The 13,510-nt window shown below is 35.3% G+C and overlaps 1 protein-coding gene across 3 annotated transcripts in view; it reads left to right on the forward strand.

Moving 5' to 3' along the window:
• TLE1 (TLE family member 1, transcriptional corepressor) overlaps positions 1 to 13,510 on the forward strand; it is a gene marked incomplete at both ends in the record, with an annotated part of 69,552 nt that overhangs the window by 38,597 nt on the left and 17,445 nt on the right. For all 3 annotated transcript variants that reach the window (XM_079548463.1, XM_079548464.1, XM_079548465.1), the window contains 3 exons: positions 8 to 24; positions 8,936 to 9,052; positions 12,617 to 12,670. In XM_079548463.1, the coding sequence (XP_079404589.1) occupies positions 8 to 24; positions 8,936 to 9,052; positions 12,617 to 12,670 (188 nt within the window). The remainder of the gene's footprint in view (positions 1 to 7; positions 25 to 8,935; positions 9,053 to 12,616; positions 12,671 to 13,510) is intronic.

Here is a 13,510-nt window from a genome sequence, read left to right on the forward strand (position 1 = left end):
GGAGCAGACAGAGAGCCAGGCACAGTAAGTACTGACACTCCTGCTAATGTTTCCACTTCTACATTAAGTAATGATCAGAAGTTGTACTGTTTGTCTGTCTTGTCTTCCTTTTTGTCATTTTCACGGTACTGGGCTTATTTGTCTACAATTAAAATATCTCTTGGTTTATGCAGAACGTTGTGTTGAGTGTTTTGATAAGACGATTATAGGAATCAGGTTACTCAGCAGAATGATTTTGGGGATACTTGATATTAATTTTGTTTATTAAAAAAAAATATGTGCTTACAAATCAAACAGACCTTTTACTGCAACTTAGTTTATAACATTGATTCAGAGTTAAGATGTTTACTCTAGGATTTTCAGGAATAGATTTGCAGAACAGGTGGTAAATCATTGTTATGACTGTGTTTGGCCTTAGCATTTTATTTAATTGAATCTGGACAGACTCCTTTACTGCTTAATTTGTGCTTTCCAGATAGTACTTTTTTCTTTTAGACACAAACTGCAGTACAGTTTGCCTAAGAGAATCTTTAAAAAGAAAAAAAAATCAGCCAAATATCATAATTGTAACAGCTTTTTAAATGGTTATGTCTTGAATGATTATTGCTATACTAATCTGTTAATCTGCTGGAGATGGCCACATGCAGCTTTCACATTGAGTAACAAAGCTAGCTCTGCTTGTTGATGCCATAGGTGAATTTGAGTTCTCTTTGTTTTTTCTTCTCAATTAGAAGAAAAAAGAAACAGTTATAAATTAACAAATAAGTTTATGGTACTAAACTCCTGATTTTATTGTTTGGTCTTTGTTTTGTTTTCTGTTTGATTTTGGTTTGTGGGTTAGTTGATTTTCTTCTTGCTTGCTTGTATTTTAATAGAAGGATATGGCAATTGCTTTACCAAAAGCTCCCTGCATGTATTTTGAGACAGTTGTTTTCAGCTTCTGTAGCTATTGAGTTACAGAAGTTAAAAGTCTTTGCCAGTTTAACTGTGGAACTAATTTCAAGCTGTGTTTTCCTGAAACCTTGGATCTATGAGGGTGTATTTCTTTCAACGATACTAGGCAAGAGTGGGATTCTCAATGTCTTTCTTAGGAAATGAGGAAGGAGGTTTGCAGTGTGTGTGTGTGTTTGTCTGTGACCATGTGAGAATGTGCATATACAGTTAGCAGATACAGTGGCTTTGACATTTGGCTTGGTGATTATGCTGTTTCTTCTTCTTGCTCTCCCCAGCCTTCTCCATGTACATGATCATATATAGTATGCTATAAGATTTCACTAAGTAACATCTTTAAAAGGATAGTTCAGGGTGGTCTTCCTCCCTTCTCTTCCTGTTTCTCTTCAGTTGCAAAAGTGCCAAGTGTTTTTGTGTTCAAAAATTTGATATTCCACAATGTTGTGAAATTCAGACTCAAAATATAACATGTAGCTTAGAATACATCTTGCCTCTGAACGAACTTTCAAAATTAAATTTTCTTTTCTGGAGGTTTGCCATATCAATTGCTTAGTTTAGTCTGTGTGTGACTTTTATTTACAGAACATAAAACTCTTACTCCAGTTACTTCTAGTGCATCTGTGTAACTTATGATTGGTTATTAGTTATTGACTGGTAATAGCCAGTACTATTGTATTGACTGGTAATAGCCAGTATGGTAACTGGCTATTTTTTCATTCTGTTAGTACTAACTGACCAGTAAACAACCTAAAGTTTTTTTTTTTTTTTCATAAAATCTATAAATACAGATACGTTGAGTTCAAGTTATTGTGCTATTGTGCCTTTCCCTTCTTCTTGGTCCCAATGTAGACTGCTTTATAATTAATTGAAATAGCTGATTACAGGTCAACTTAAACCTGAGTCTAAAATTGCTTAGATGCAGTGTTGCCTTAGAATATTGATGTAACAGAAAATGAAAGATGAAGCAACAGTAGCATTCAAACTTGTGGATAAATTGGTCAATTGGAAATGATTTGATCTTTGAGCTTCTCTAATTGTCTTATCTTTAATGGATTTGTTTGTTATTTAAAATATATCCTGAGGGTAATGTAAAATTGATCACAAAGCTCACTAGTCTGCTTAATTATTATGTCTCATTCCATCTGAGCAGTGGGCACTTATTTTGCTGATTACTACATAACATCTGGTTCATCTCATGATGAGATGAATTTGATTTTTTGGGGAATTGCATGTTAAGTGCTCATGCTGCCGTCAAAAGTAATGAGGAGGGCTTGCTTCCTTCATAGAAAAAGCAAAAGCCTGTACTGTTGGTTACCTAAAGCAACCACAATGATTGTATTATATTATAATAATACAGCATTATTGCCATTGAATACTGCTGGTGCAGCCTTGCAGTATCATCAGTAGAGGCTGATAGCTTTAGATGTGGAATTTTGAAAGATAGCTACTTATAGCTTGGTTGATGTCTTAAAAAGCAAAAAGAAAAACCCAACAGTTTAAAGCAAAACTTTGAGTTACATCATATTATGCCATCTTATTGTTTGTTTTTTGCTTTTTTTCTAAAGTCTCTTCAGGCAAATTTACAGTCAGTAATTTGTACATATTGCATGTCTAGCAATGCTTCATAATATTGATATTCATAAATGAATGTAAATTAAGATGCAAAGGTGTGGCAACTACATTTTTGTTGACCTTGATCTGTGTCCATTCTGCACAGAATCATAGAACGGTTTTTGTTGGAAGGGACCTTTAAGATCACTTAGTTCCAACCCCCGTGCTATAGGCAGGGACACCTCTCTCTAGACCAGATTGCTTGAAGTCCCATCCAGCCTGGCCTTGAATTCTTCCAGGGAAGGGGAATTCACAGCCTCACTGGGTAGTCTCTCCAGTGTCTCACCCTCATGGTAAAGAATTTCATCCTAATATGTAGTGTAAATTCACCTGGACCTATACTTTTGCTATGTTTTTCTAAAAAAGTTATGCTTTCACTTCAAAGACAATACGCTAAAATGATCAGAATAAAAGTATGAAACTGCATTAGTAATGGCTAGAGGATTTTGGCTGATGCATCTCTAACTGTCCAAGCTTGGGTTATGTTATTACAGAAATTCAGGCATTCCTACAGTTCTGACACTATCTGGATGCAGTTAATGAAACGAAGCAAAATGAGCAAGTTTTGCAGCTGAAGTTGAATAAATTTTTTGGATACATCAGTGTAGAAGAACTTTGTCCAGTTCTCTCTGGCTAATATAGTAGAAACATTTTCAAAGTCATTTCAGGTGTTCATTACACTTGTCTTCCCACTATTCTCATACTTTCCGAGCAGGAGATGCAAATCTTGTCAAGTGTACTGTTGTGTCAGTAATTTGTAGACGGTGAAATCTGACTTCATTATATACTTTGGATTTACATTAAGGTTAGTGTTTATCTTTTATCATCATAAAAAAAAAGTTGAGCTTGTTTGTTTTTTTTTTTTTTAATGACTTCGGAAGTACTCTTAAAATTTGCAATAATTATTCCGACCTGTTGGTAGACCTAGATGCTACTATTGTGTTCTAGTAAATGCTCTATTGAAGTAGAAGAATATTCTGTCCTTGGGTTTCTGTCCCATTCTTCGTCTCTCACTCATGGAGGAAGGAGCTATGCGCAATTGAATGCTACCCACTTTTTGATATTGTATGCAAGCTGTTCTTGTTTTGTGTTTTTACTCTTTTAAATGAAACCAAAACAAAAACAAAAATAAAAAACATCTCAGAAGTACTTCTGGAAGCCTGTAGTAGTTTTCGGTGTAACAAGTATGTATCTTTGCTTTATCAAGGAAGTTGTATTTCTTGATAATGGCTTGTAATTTAGGAACTTGAATTTCTTTAATAAATCATATCATTCATTTTTATTTGCTTTGATAAGTCAAGTGTTACAGTCTTTATGGATGAACATCACAAATTAGTTTCAACAGGAGTCAGTCACATAGAATAGCTTGTGATGCTCTGCTTCAGTTCAGTTTGCAGTTGATGTAAACTAGCTTGGACCTGCTGACAGAAAATGGGTTGAGAGGATTGGGGTGGTCTGGTAAAAGTTCTTAAGCATACCTTAATTTTGAAAAATATTTGATAGAAAATACTGAAATCATTAGATGCCTTATTCTGTCATTAGTCTCTCTTAATTACTGAATCAATGTGGAGAGTGATGTAAATCCATTCAGTCTTCCAGCTTTCCATATTCCTAATATGAACATAATAGCTTACATGTAAGATGAAGTATTTAGTGGGAGAAAAAAGTCGGTAGTTACATATTGCCAGTAGTTTAAACTAAAACCCACTCACTTTACAAGTGAATTCTTGGTGGTTGTGTGCTTGCAAGAAGCATATTCAGCAAAAGGAATTCAATGGTTCTTAACTATATGCAGTCATTTTGTGCTTTGGGTTAGGTGTTAATCTCTCTCTGGTTTGCACCGTATTACTGTCATTGAGTATTGGCATGGTGTAGTGGCACTGCTGGGTGACTGATGCTTTAGTTGTTCATGTTTGACCTAGTCCTCCTGTCCTGCCTACTCAGCAGAGGGTTGCTTTTTTATCTTTGTGTATATGTATGAGGGCCACCCTGAAAGTAATGCCTCCAAGTCTTTTGTGTTGAAATCAGAGGTGGATGTTGGTGGCATGGTAATAGAGGTTGAACCTTCCCACCAATATTCCATGACATTTTATTGCAGCAGAGGGGCAGTTTGACAAAATAGTGTCTTATGTAATAATGTGTATGAAGTAAAGGTATGTCATTGAATTCCTCCATGCAGAAAAAAATGACACCCATCATCATTCATCAACATTTGCTGAATGTTGATAGAGACCCAACAGTAGATGTAAGCACAATATGGAGGAAAGTGGTGCATTTCAGCAGTGGCTACAGTGACTGTGGGTTACCTCTGCTGGTGCAAATTCTTAATGTGCGCAGCATGCAGGCTCTAATTCATTGCTGGCAAAAATGTACAGCTTATCTTGGTGACTACTGAAAAACAGCATTTTGTAGTAGTTTGTAAATTTGCTATCAAATCGTATTTATGTACTCTTTGTATCTGTTGTAGTTGCTGTGGAAATAAATGAGAGACATTACTTTCAAAGCTATGTATATCTGCAGATAGCAGTTCTGCATTGTGCAGCAGCCCTGTCATGACTGTACTGGTGTCTGAATATACAGCAAGTCAAGTGAGTGTGCCTGTGCCTGGAGGATAGGAGAGTGTTCTGGCAAAGAGACCAGCAGCAGAGAAAATGTTGAACCAAGAACATAAGTGTTATGTCCTTGGTGCTGTTTGTATGCTGCATAGAGAGATCAGCATAGAGTTTGTTATCATGTCCATATGGTCTAGAAGTTGTCTATGGTATTAACATAATAAAACGCTGTATTGATTGAGGTCTTGTGGACTTAGTCTGTACCTCTGACATACGTACTTCTCGTTTGAAAGCAGTTCCTAAGGGGAGTTGCATGCCACTTAAAGAAGTGTGTTTGAATAGTGTGCATTATATTCTTATTAAGAAAACTGAGGCAACCTTATCACTGTACATCTTAACTATGTTTTTGCTTGTTTTTTGCTGCTGATGCTTCCAGTGTTTTAAATTTTGCAGACATGAAAAGTTGCTTTGAAACCTTGAGTTTCCTGTAAAGCAGCCTTTATGCAGGCTAGTAGCACTGACAGAAGAGGAACCAGCTGTATGTAACTTTCTTTTCTTTTGAGACTTTTTTGTAGAACAGGACCCATATAAATAAGCTTTGATTCATTGGAGGAAAGCTAAAATATTGGCATTAAATTGATTTTGGTCATTCGTTCTAAACTAAGATTCACAATCTACAGATGTTTCATAGTAATCCTTAATAAATTGGACTCCTAGTATAAAAGTGTATCTTATCTTCAATTACTTGTCTAGCACATTGAAATTAAGACAGAATAAAAAGTGTCATATAGTTTCCCTTTAGGAAATCCAAGTATGTGTGTATGTAAGTACATTTTTTTCGTATGTATGTGACTATCTGATTATTATTGAAGAGCAGTTCCAACTGTTAGTTAGTTTATGTAGTTTTTAATTAAATATTACAGCTAAAAATAAAATTAAACCCTACGTTTGGTAAGTCAGATGTTAGTAGACCTAGTAGAAGAATTAAGTAGATAATTTTTCTTTTCTTTAAAAAACAAAAGGTAAACAAAACTACCCCACATTGTGAAGCTGTTGATGTCTTCTAGCTGGCCCTGTGCTTGATACTGAAGATTCAACAAATATAAACTGTAGCTAAGCCGGTGTGGATGTTAGATTTATCTAATGTTAGATTTATCTGTAAGAGGTATGAGAAGCTCAGGGCTTGTAAGAGTGTCACTTTCCCAGTTAATGTTTGTATTTCTTTTTTTTACTATTGTTGCTTTTGTCATCTGTGTGTACTAAGCACAGCTTTAAAAGATGCGTATTTCTGAACAAAATCTTTTGCAGCTGTTTGTTTTAATAATTGTAGCTTACAGTAGCATTTATGAAAGCATGTATTTTTAATCTAAAATTATCCTTTATCTGATTTTGATCACAGTTGTTAACACTTTCTTTTACTCATAAAGGAAATAAATAGGTCATTTTTTACTTCAGTTTAATGATAAATTTTGCCAGACTAGTATCATGATATTCTTTCAACTGCCAGAGCAGCTATTGTGCAGTAATCTGTTCTTCAATAGTGCCTATCATGGATTCTCTGATTCCAGAGAAGAGTGCCTTTAATGAATGAGGTGTTAGAGAAACAATATAAATGTCCATAGAAGGAACAGTTTGAAGAATGTGTTTCTGAGGACTGTACATTATTATTACAAATATGTATTTACGTTATAAGTAAGCCATCAGTCTTGCAACAAAAATCAAATTTCAATTTCGTATTCATTTGGAGATCTGAGCTCATAGCTAGTTTTCTCAGCATTGAAATTCTAAAAAACAAACTATAGAATATTGTCAGCATTGTGTAGGCAGACTTTACATTAAACTAGAATAAAATTAAATTTTTTAAATTATACTTTATGCCAGAATTTGCAAGCTGATCCTTAGAGTCCTGCATATTAACTTCAAATGGCAGGGTTTCTACATTTTTCAGGGTTTCTACAGCTTCTGCCCACTTGACACTTTCTTACTTACTTGTACTTAATTTTGGCAATTTAAAATGAAAACATGTATACATTTAGTACACTGAATTTCATTGTTTTATTCCAATTAATACCTTAGATTTGATTATTTTTTAAATGAAAGTGTCTTTTCAAGAAAATATTTCTTAAGGCATTTTCAGTATTCAAACCTGTGTTCAAGTTTGACTGTGCAGCCTGCTTCTTAAGATATTTCTACTGCTACAGTCACAATGGATTCTATGTTAATAAATTGAAGATGAATTTTAATGTTTTCAAACTAGTGAATCCCTGAGTTAGTATGCATCTGGGAAGGAGATGAGGGGTTAAATTCAGACTGTTTGGCAATTAGTTCAGTGATCCAACAACCCCACCTTTTAGCTGAAGAACATTGTGGTAAAGACATTACTTTGAGCTTCTTTATATTCAATTTCATTAGACCTTCCTATATACTTTATGTAAGCCCCTTGGCATTTGTTTAGCTTGATTAGTCAATAATAAAAGAGCTTAGAATTGGCTTTAAAGTGCAGCTTCTGAAGTAGGAAAAAGAGGATTCAAATTGCCTTATGTACTCAGTTTTGTTTTGTTCTCCTTGAGATTGAATACTGATGTCAGAGCAAAACTACCCTGCTGTCCTCAGGAATGTATTCCTTAAAGGGGAATACATTCACTGTGCAGTTCACTGGCTACTATCAAATGTTAATTATATATTAAGAGTAAATATCTGTGTCTCACAGGGGACAGAGGTATTTTCCTGGAGTATTTACACTTAGGGTATGTGTGTTGGTATTAGGCTTCGTCTTTGTAAGGTACACATGTGTGTCTGTAAATACATGTTTGTATGTACATGAACATATATTTATGAAAGCATATATTTTGCTTTTAGGAACTAGGCTTACCATATCTTTGTGAAGAGAAACTTTTTCTCAATTCATTCAGTATTGTTAACAGCATTAACACATCGCTGAACAAATTGCCCTCTTGCATTTGCTAATCCTACACTTAAAAGAACTCATTGTAACACATTTTAATGCTTTAGTTGGATTGGAGGTGTAAATGAGAATTGGGCGTAGTCATGTGACTGAAAAATGTCTAAAATGCCTTTCTCTTTTGGTCAACAGTTTGTACTTATGATATCTGAATTAAAGTAGTCTGTGTAGTTTGAGGAAAAGATCTCAAAAAAGTCTGTACTTTTGTCTTTTGTGTATGTGTGTGTTGGCCTCAGTTTTTTCGTGTCAAGTCTGATCAAACAACATTTCAGCCATAATTTCACACCAGTAGAAAATGTTATGTTGGAAGAAAAGATTTTTGTATTTATTTGTAGTGCATGTGTTGAGAGTGCCCAACTGTATTTTGACGCAGCTAGCAAACGAGTAGTGTGTAACCTTATTTGGTAGATACTAATTAAAGAGTAAAAGGCAAGTTGCCATATATCTCTCTGCAAGAGTAAATATACCAAAGTCTAATCTGTGTAAGATGGTGGAAGAGTGGGAGAGTTTTTTATTTGTAAATGTGATAGTTAAAAAAAAAATAATTGTTTGTATTTGCTGATGAATAAACAGCAAGACTGATTCTCCTAATACATGAAAAAATTCAGTTGAATTGAGTAATTAAATAGATGGTGACTGACTACTGAACTGAACTTTTGATAGATGAAAACCCACGCTTCTTAGAATGCATGAAGCTGTGTATGCTTGCCTGGAGGACTTTGAGTTGAATTAAATGGAATGAAAGACTATGTATTTATCACATTTCTAAAACATCTATCACATCCTGTTTGAATTTTTGGGCGTATATGAAGGAATCTTGAAAGGAATTTTTGATTGACCTTGTTTTTTGTCTTTACAGAGCAATTCTCTATTGGTGCCAGACAGTCTGCGAAGCACAGATAAACGCAGGAATGGCCCTGAATATTCCAATGACATCAAAAAGAGAAAGGTGGATGATAAGGATTCCAGCCACTATGTAAGCAAATCTGCGTCAAAGAAATGATTAATTCATTTGCAGATGCTGTGTTTGTCGGAGAAGTAAAAGAGCTGTGAAGAACAAGGCAATGTATTTCCTGTGCCTGATATAGTATGTGAATATATATGCTGGAGGGACCATTAGTCATACTGTGGAAAAAACAATGACTCAATAGTTCAAGCTGTTGTTTGGAAATACTCCTTAACAGTGAATTAGAGAGCCATGAGTACCCATTCAGGATTCATGAGTGTTCCAGGACATTTCTTCCAGCAAGGTAGCATTTCTGGACTGTCCAAAAGCCTACTGTGTTTAGGCTTATTTGAAGTGGTAAAACTCATTCTTTTGGAGAATCTGGGAAATTTTTCTGATGCTAGCTATCTCCATGCTGAAAAACAGTCACACCTCAAAACTGAATACACTGTAAGGCCATACCAACTTCCTGAAGCTAGTTTTTGATTGATACAGCACTTGCAGCAGAAAACAACAAAATAGAAAACTATGCACTTTATGCTCTGCATTTTTTATCAGACTTGTGTACTACTTCATTTGAAAAAAAGCACTTCAGCATAACAGTGTGGCACATATGAATCTGAAAAGGTTTGTGGGCTTTCTATTTGAAGGCTAAAAAGCTCAACCAAATCACAGTATGATTCTTGAACAAGCCGTGAATAAGGATAATTTGAGAAAGTATGGGAAAGCGGATTTTCCATCTAACAGAAGTTATTTGACCTATCAAAAGTAGGGTAGAGTATCTCATTTAAATGAGTTCAGTCACTAATTAATTCTTAGTTACTGAAATCCAGGAGCCAGGTGCCTTTTTATTACTCAGTGTTGTCAGCGTTCTCTCCTCTTGAGCCCAACATACGCCTGTGTAGAAAGATCTACTGTCAGTAACCCTTAAACCAGAGCCATCAGTACAGGGTCTTATTTTCCCCCTTTCTGCCCATTGTGGTGGTGTACTGTTGAGATTTTTCAAGTCCTGTTATCACCATTTCTAATAACATGGTTTTGATTACAGGAAGGTCTGGCACACTTCCTCATGTTACTTCCTCATCTTTGAAGGTTCAGTATTCTGGATGCATTTTTTCTTTTACATTTGTAAAAAGTGTAATCAAAAAAGATGAGCTTGCTTTTCTTGTTGTTCCCTTGGAAAGAAATGGAAAGGATATTGCACAAGAGAAGTATAGTTTATTTTAGTTTGCATTTTAAATATGCCAGATAAAGACAGTAGCAAAATAAAGAATTGAGCAAAACAAAGGTATCTGAAAGCTTCAGATATATTTTGATGTGAAAGAAGGATTGCTTCTTTTAAGATTTCTCAATTCAGCAAACACAGAACTGCTGAGTTCCAGATCACTTTAGAGAAGGGTCTTGTAGGGTCAAGCAAGAGGTACCACATTTGTCGAAAGAGAAGGACATGAGTTCTAGGAATTTTCAGTATGGAAACAAGATACAAAACATATTTTTTTCTTTTTCTAACTTGTCTAATATTCATGCTAAAACTTGAGTAGTTTCAATCTGTGCATTTGTTAGGGAGGAGATTCTTCTGATATGAGCACTTCCTCTGGGAGATGCCTTTGATAATCACAGTAAATTTCTGTTTCTCAAGATGACCAAGTCAGATGAGTACATTCAAGTATAGCCTTGAAACTGCTTTTGAGCATCTCACAGGTGGTGAATTCTTGTGAATATATCTGCTGTGCTCCTACATGCCATAACCTATTCTTGCTTGCTGTATACTTAGTACTTTTCAAGTGATAGCAGGTAATTGGATCTTTTCTGCTCCTTCTCCTGTTGCATCCTTTGGTTGGACAGCTTCCTGAGTGATGAGCAGAGTCACAGTTCTGTCTTTATGGCACTCCTGTGTACCTATCAGTATAGTATCTCTTAAAGCAATATTACCTACCAAAACAAGGAAAGGCTTGAGACCAGCTGTGGAAGTGGAATATATTTTTTTATTGTTTATTTTTTTTATATTTATGTTCTGGACTTGGAGGAAGGAAATGGTGTTTTCCATTGTCTACCAGTATTAAATGTGGTAGCCTAAACATTCTGAAAGCACTTCAATTTAGTACAAGACATGTGAGACTTCTTTCTGTCTGATCTGTTTGCCTAGAAACTTTTAAAGGAAAGCATACTTATCGGAAATGTCAAACTTGCCATGGAGGAGATTTAAGTTTTATCATTCATTTCCTTTGTTTTCTATCCAGAGTCCTTTGAGGTTGAATCAGCACATGGAAAAATCATTGGATCAGTATATATTATGATACACAGTGTGTGTGTTTTGGAGGATTGTAAATTGTATTGGAGATTGAGACCAACAGGCATTTGAGTTACAGCTAGAGTGGAGTACTAGGGCAGGTGAACAAAGAATTATGTGAAAGAGAGTCAAAATGCAGCTTGAAAAGCCACAATAAAACACTGCTATTTAAGAATGTCTTAGTATTTTGGTTTTGTGAGGTTAAAATGTTGAAATACATTGGCATTTCTGGAGCTTTTTCTTTCTCATAACTTTCAATTTTCAAAACTTTCCTTTCTGGAAATAGAGAAAAAGTCCTGACACTTTGACAGATTTGATTTGTGAAATAAACATCGAAAATAGAGTTCTGAGATGTGTTGTTTTGGTGTTTTTTTTTTTAGTAATAATTCCAATAATATGATGGCTGCACTGTACATAATGCCTCCTGTTTTATGAATTTGGCCCACTACATCAGAGGCGGATGTTGGTGGTATGGCAGTAGAGGTTGAACCTTGCCACCTACATTCCATTATGTTTCATTCCTGTGCAACAGATGGCAGTGGAGGGACAGATTGACCAAATGGTGTTTGATGTGATAATGTGTATGAAGCAAAGGTGTAGAACTGAATTCCTCCATGTGAAACAAATGGTACACACTGGCATTCATCAATTCTTGTTGAATGTTTATGGAGATCAAACAGTGGATATGAGCACTGTGTGGTGATGGGTGGTGTTTAAGCATTGGCAGCAACAGCAGCATTAAAGACAAGCCACATACTGGACAGCCATGCACAACTGTCACACACCAAAAGTATTTCAAACAGCTCACCTGCAGAAATTGGCTAATAGCGGTGACTGTATTGAAAAATAGTGTTATGTAGCTGAGCACGTACTCTATCAAATAGTGTTGTTGTGCTCTTTGTATCTGTTGTAGTTTCCATTGAAGTAAATAGGAGGCATTGCTTTTGGAGCAACATACATATTAACAGATACAATTAGCACATGAATGAGGGTTTGTTTGTTTGTTTGTTTTGGTAGTAATTATAGTAGTAGTAGAGAAGGGTCTTGGACCCTCTTGCATTTACAGTGAGACTACCACCATTCAAATAGTTCAAGTTTATTTAGATTGTATTACTGAAGCAGAAGTAAAGTGCTATGTTCTGATTTTCAGTATTTGCCCTATTGCCGATAAGTAATGAAATGCTGTTTGTTTTTCTCTAGTAAAATATAAAAAAAAATTGGAATAGATAACACATCTTTCTCATTCTCTTTTCCCCTTCTTAACTCTTAATGTACTAATTGAACTATTTATTTGTTTTTAATAGGACAGTGATGGGGACAAGAGTGATGATAACTTGGTTGTAGATGTATCCAATGAGGTAACTTTTTAAAAATTTTTATTGTTTTAATATTGTCCCAAAGGAAACATGAAGGAAAAATGCATTTTTTTTAGATTAAAAAAAACAAAACAAAACAGTGGAATATAGTAAAAATATGCAATGATTGTCCTTTTTGTTAGTTCTGTATTGATTATGTCTTCCTCCTAGTTTTAACTGGCTGTGGTCCTAGCTCTTCCTTCCCCTGCTTTATCTAGGTCTGTTCTCTCTGCACTTATTTTCTGACATTTCATAGCTGTTCTGTAGGGGAGAGAGTTGTGATGTGCAGGGGCTGAAGTGGCAAACTGCTGTCTCCAAATAAAAAAGGAAAACAATCCTTGATCTAATGTTTAATAGTAGGAATACCATTGAAAACATTTTTAGGGGCTTAAAAATTACTAGTATTTTGACTACCTACTCTAATGGCAACATTTTCCATGCAGGCATATTTAGCATGAAGTCAGTAAAAATCAGAATTGAAATCAGTCCATAACATTTCCTAGAGGTAGTAGCTGCTTTATTGTTTTTTTTTTCCTCCAAGACTGAGATTTGTCTGTGCAGTCAGGGTGAAGGAACTGGCTTTCCATTCCTTCATCTTTTATTTCACACAACAAAAAGATGCAGGAGTCCTAACTATGTTGGAGAAACTCATACACTGTGAAAAGCACAGGAAGAAATGCTGGAAGGGAATGTGTTCAGTACCTCCAAAAGCCCAAATGATTTCAACCAAGTAGAAAAATGTGTATCCAGTTAAGGATTTCAGTAATCATTTCAGAAGTCCTGGTTAAAATGAAAGTGCTCAATAATCAGCCAGTAGACTTATTGCCTCCTCATGAGGACTGC

This window comes from Tetrao urogallus (genome assembly GCF_951394365.1).
Source record: "Tetrao urogallus genome assembly, chromosome: Z".
NCBI classification, from domain to species: domain Eukaryota; kingdom Metazoa; phylum Chordata; class Aves; order Galliformes; family Phasianidae; genus Tetrao; species Tetrao urogallus.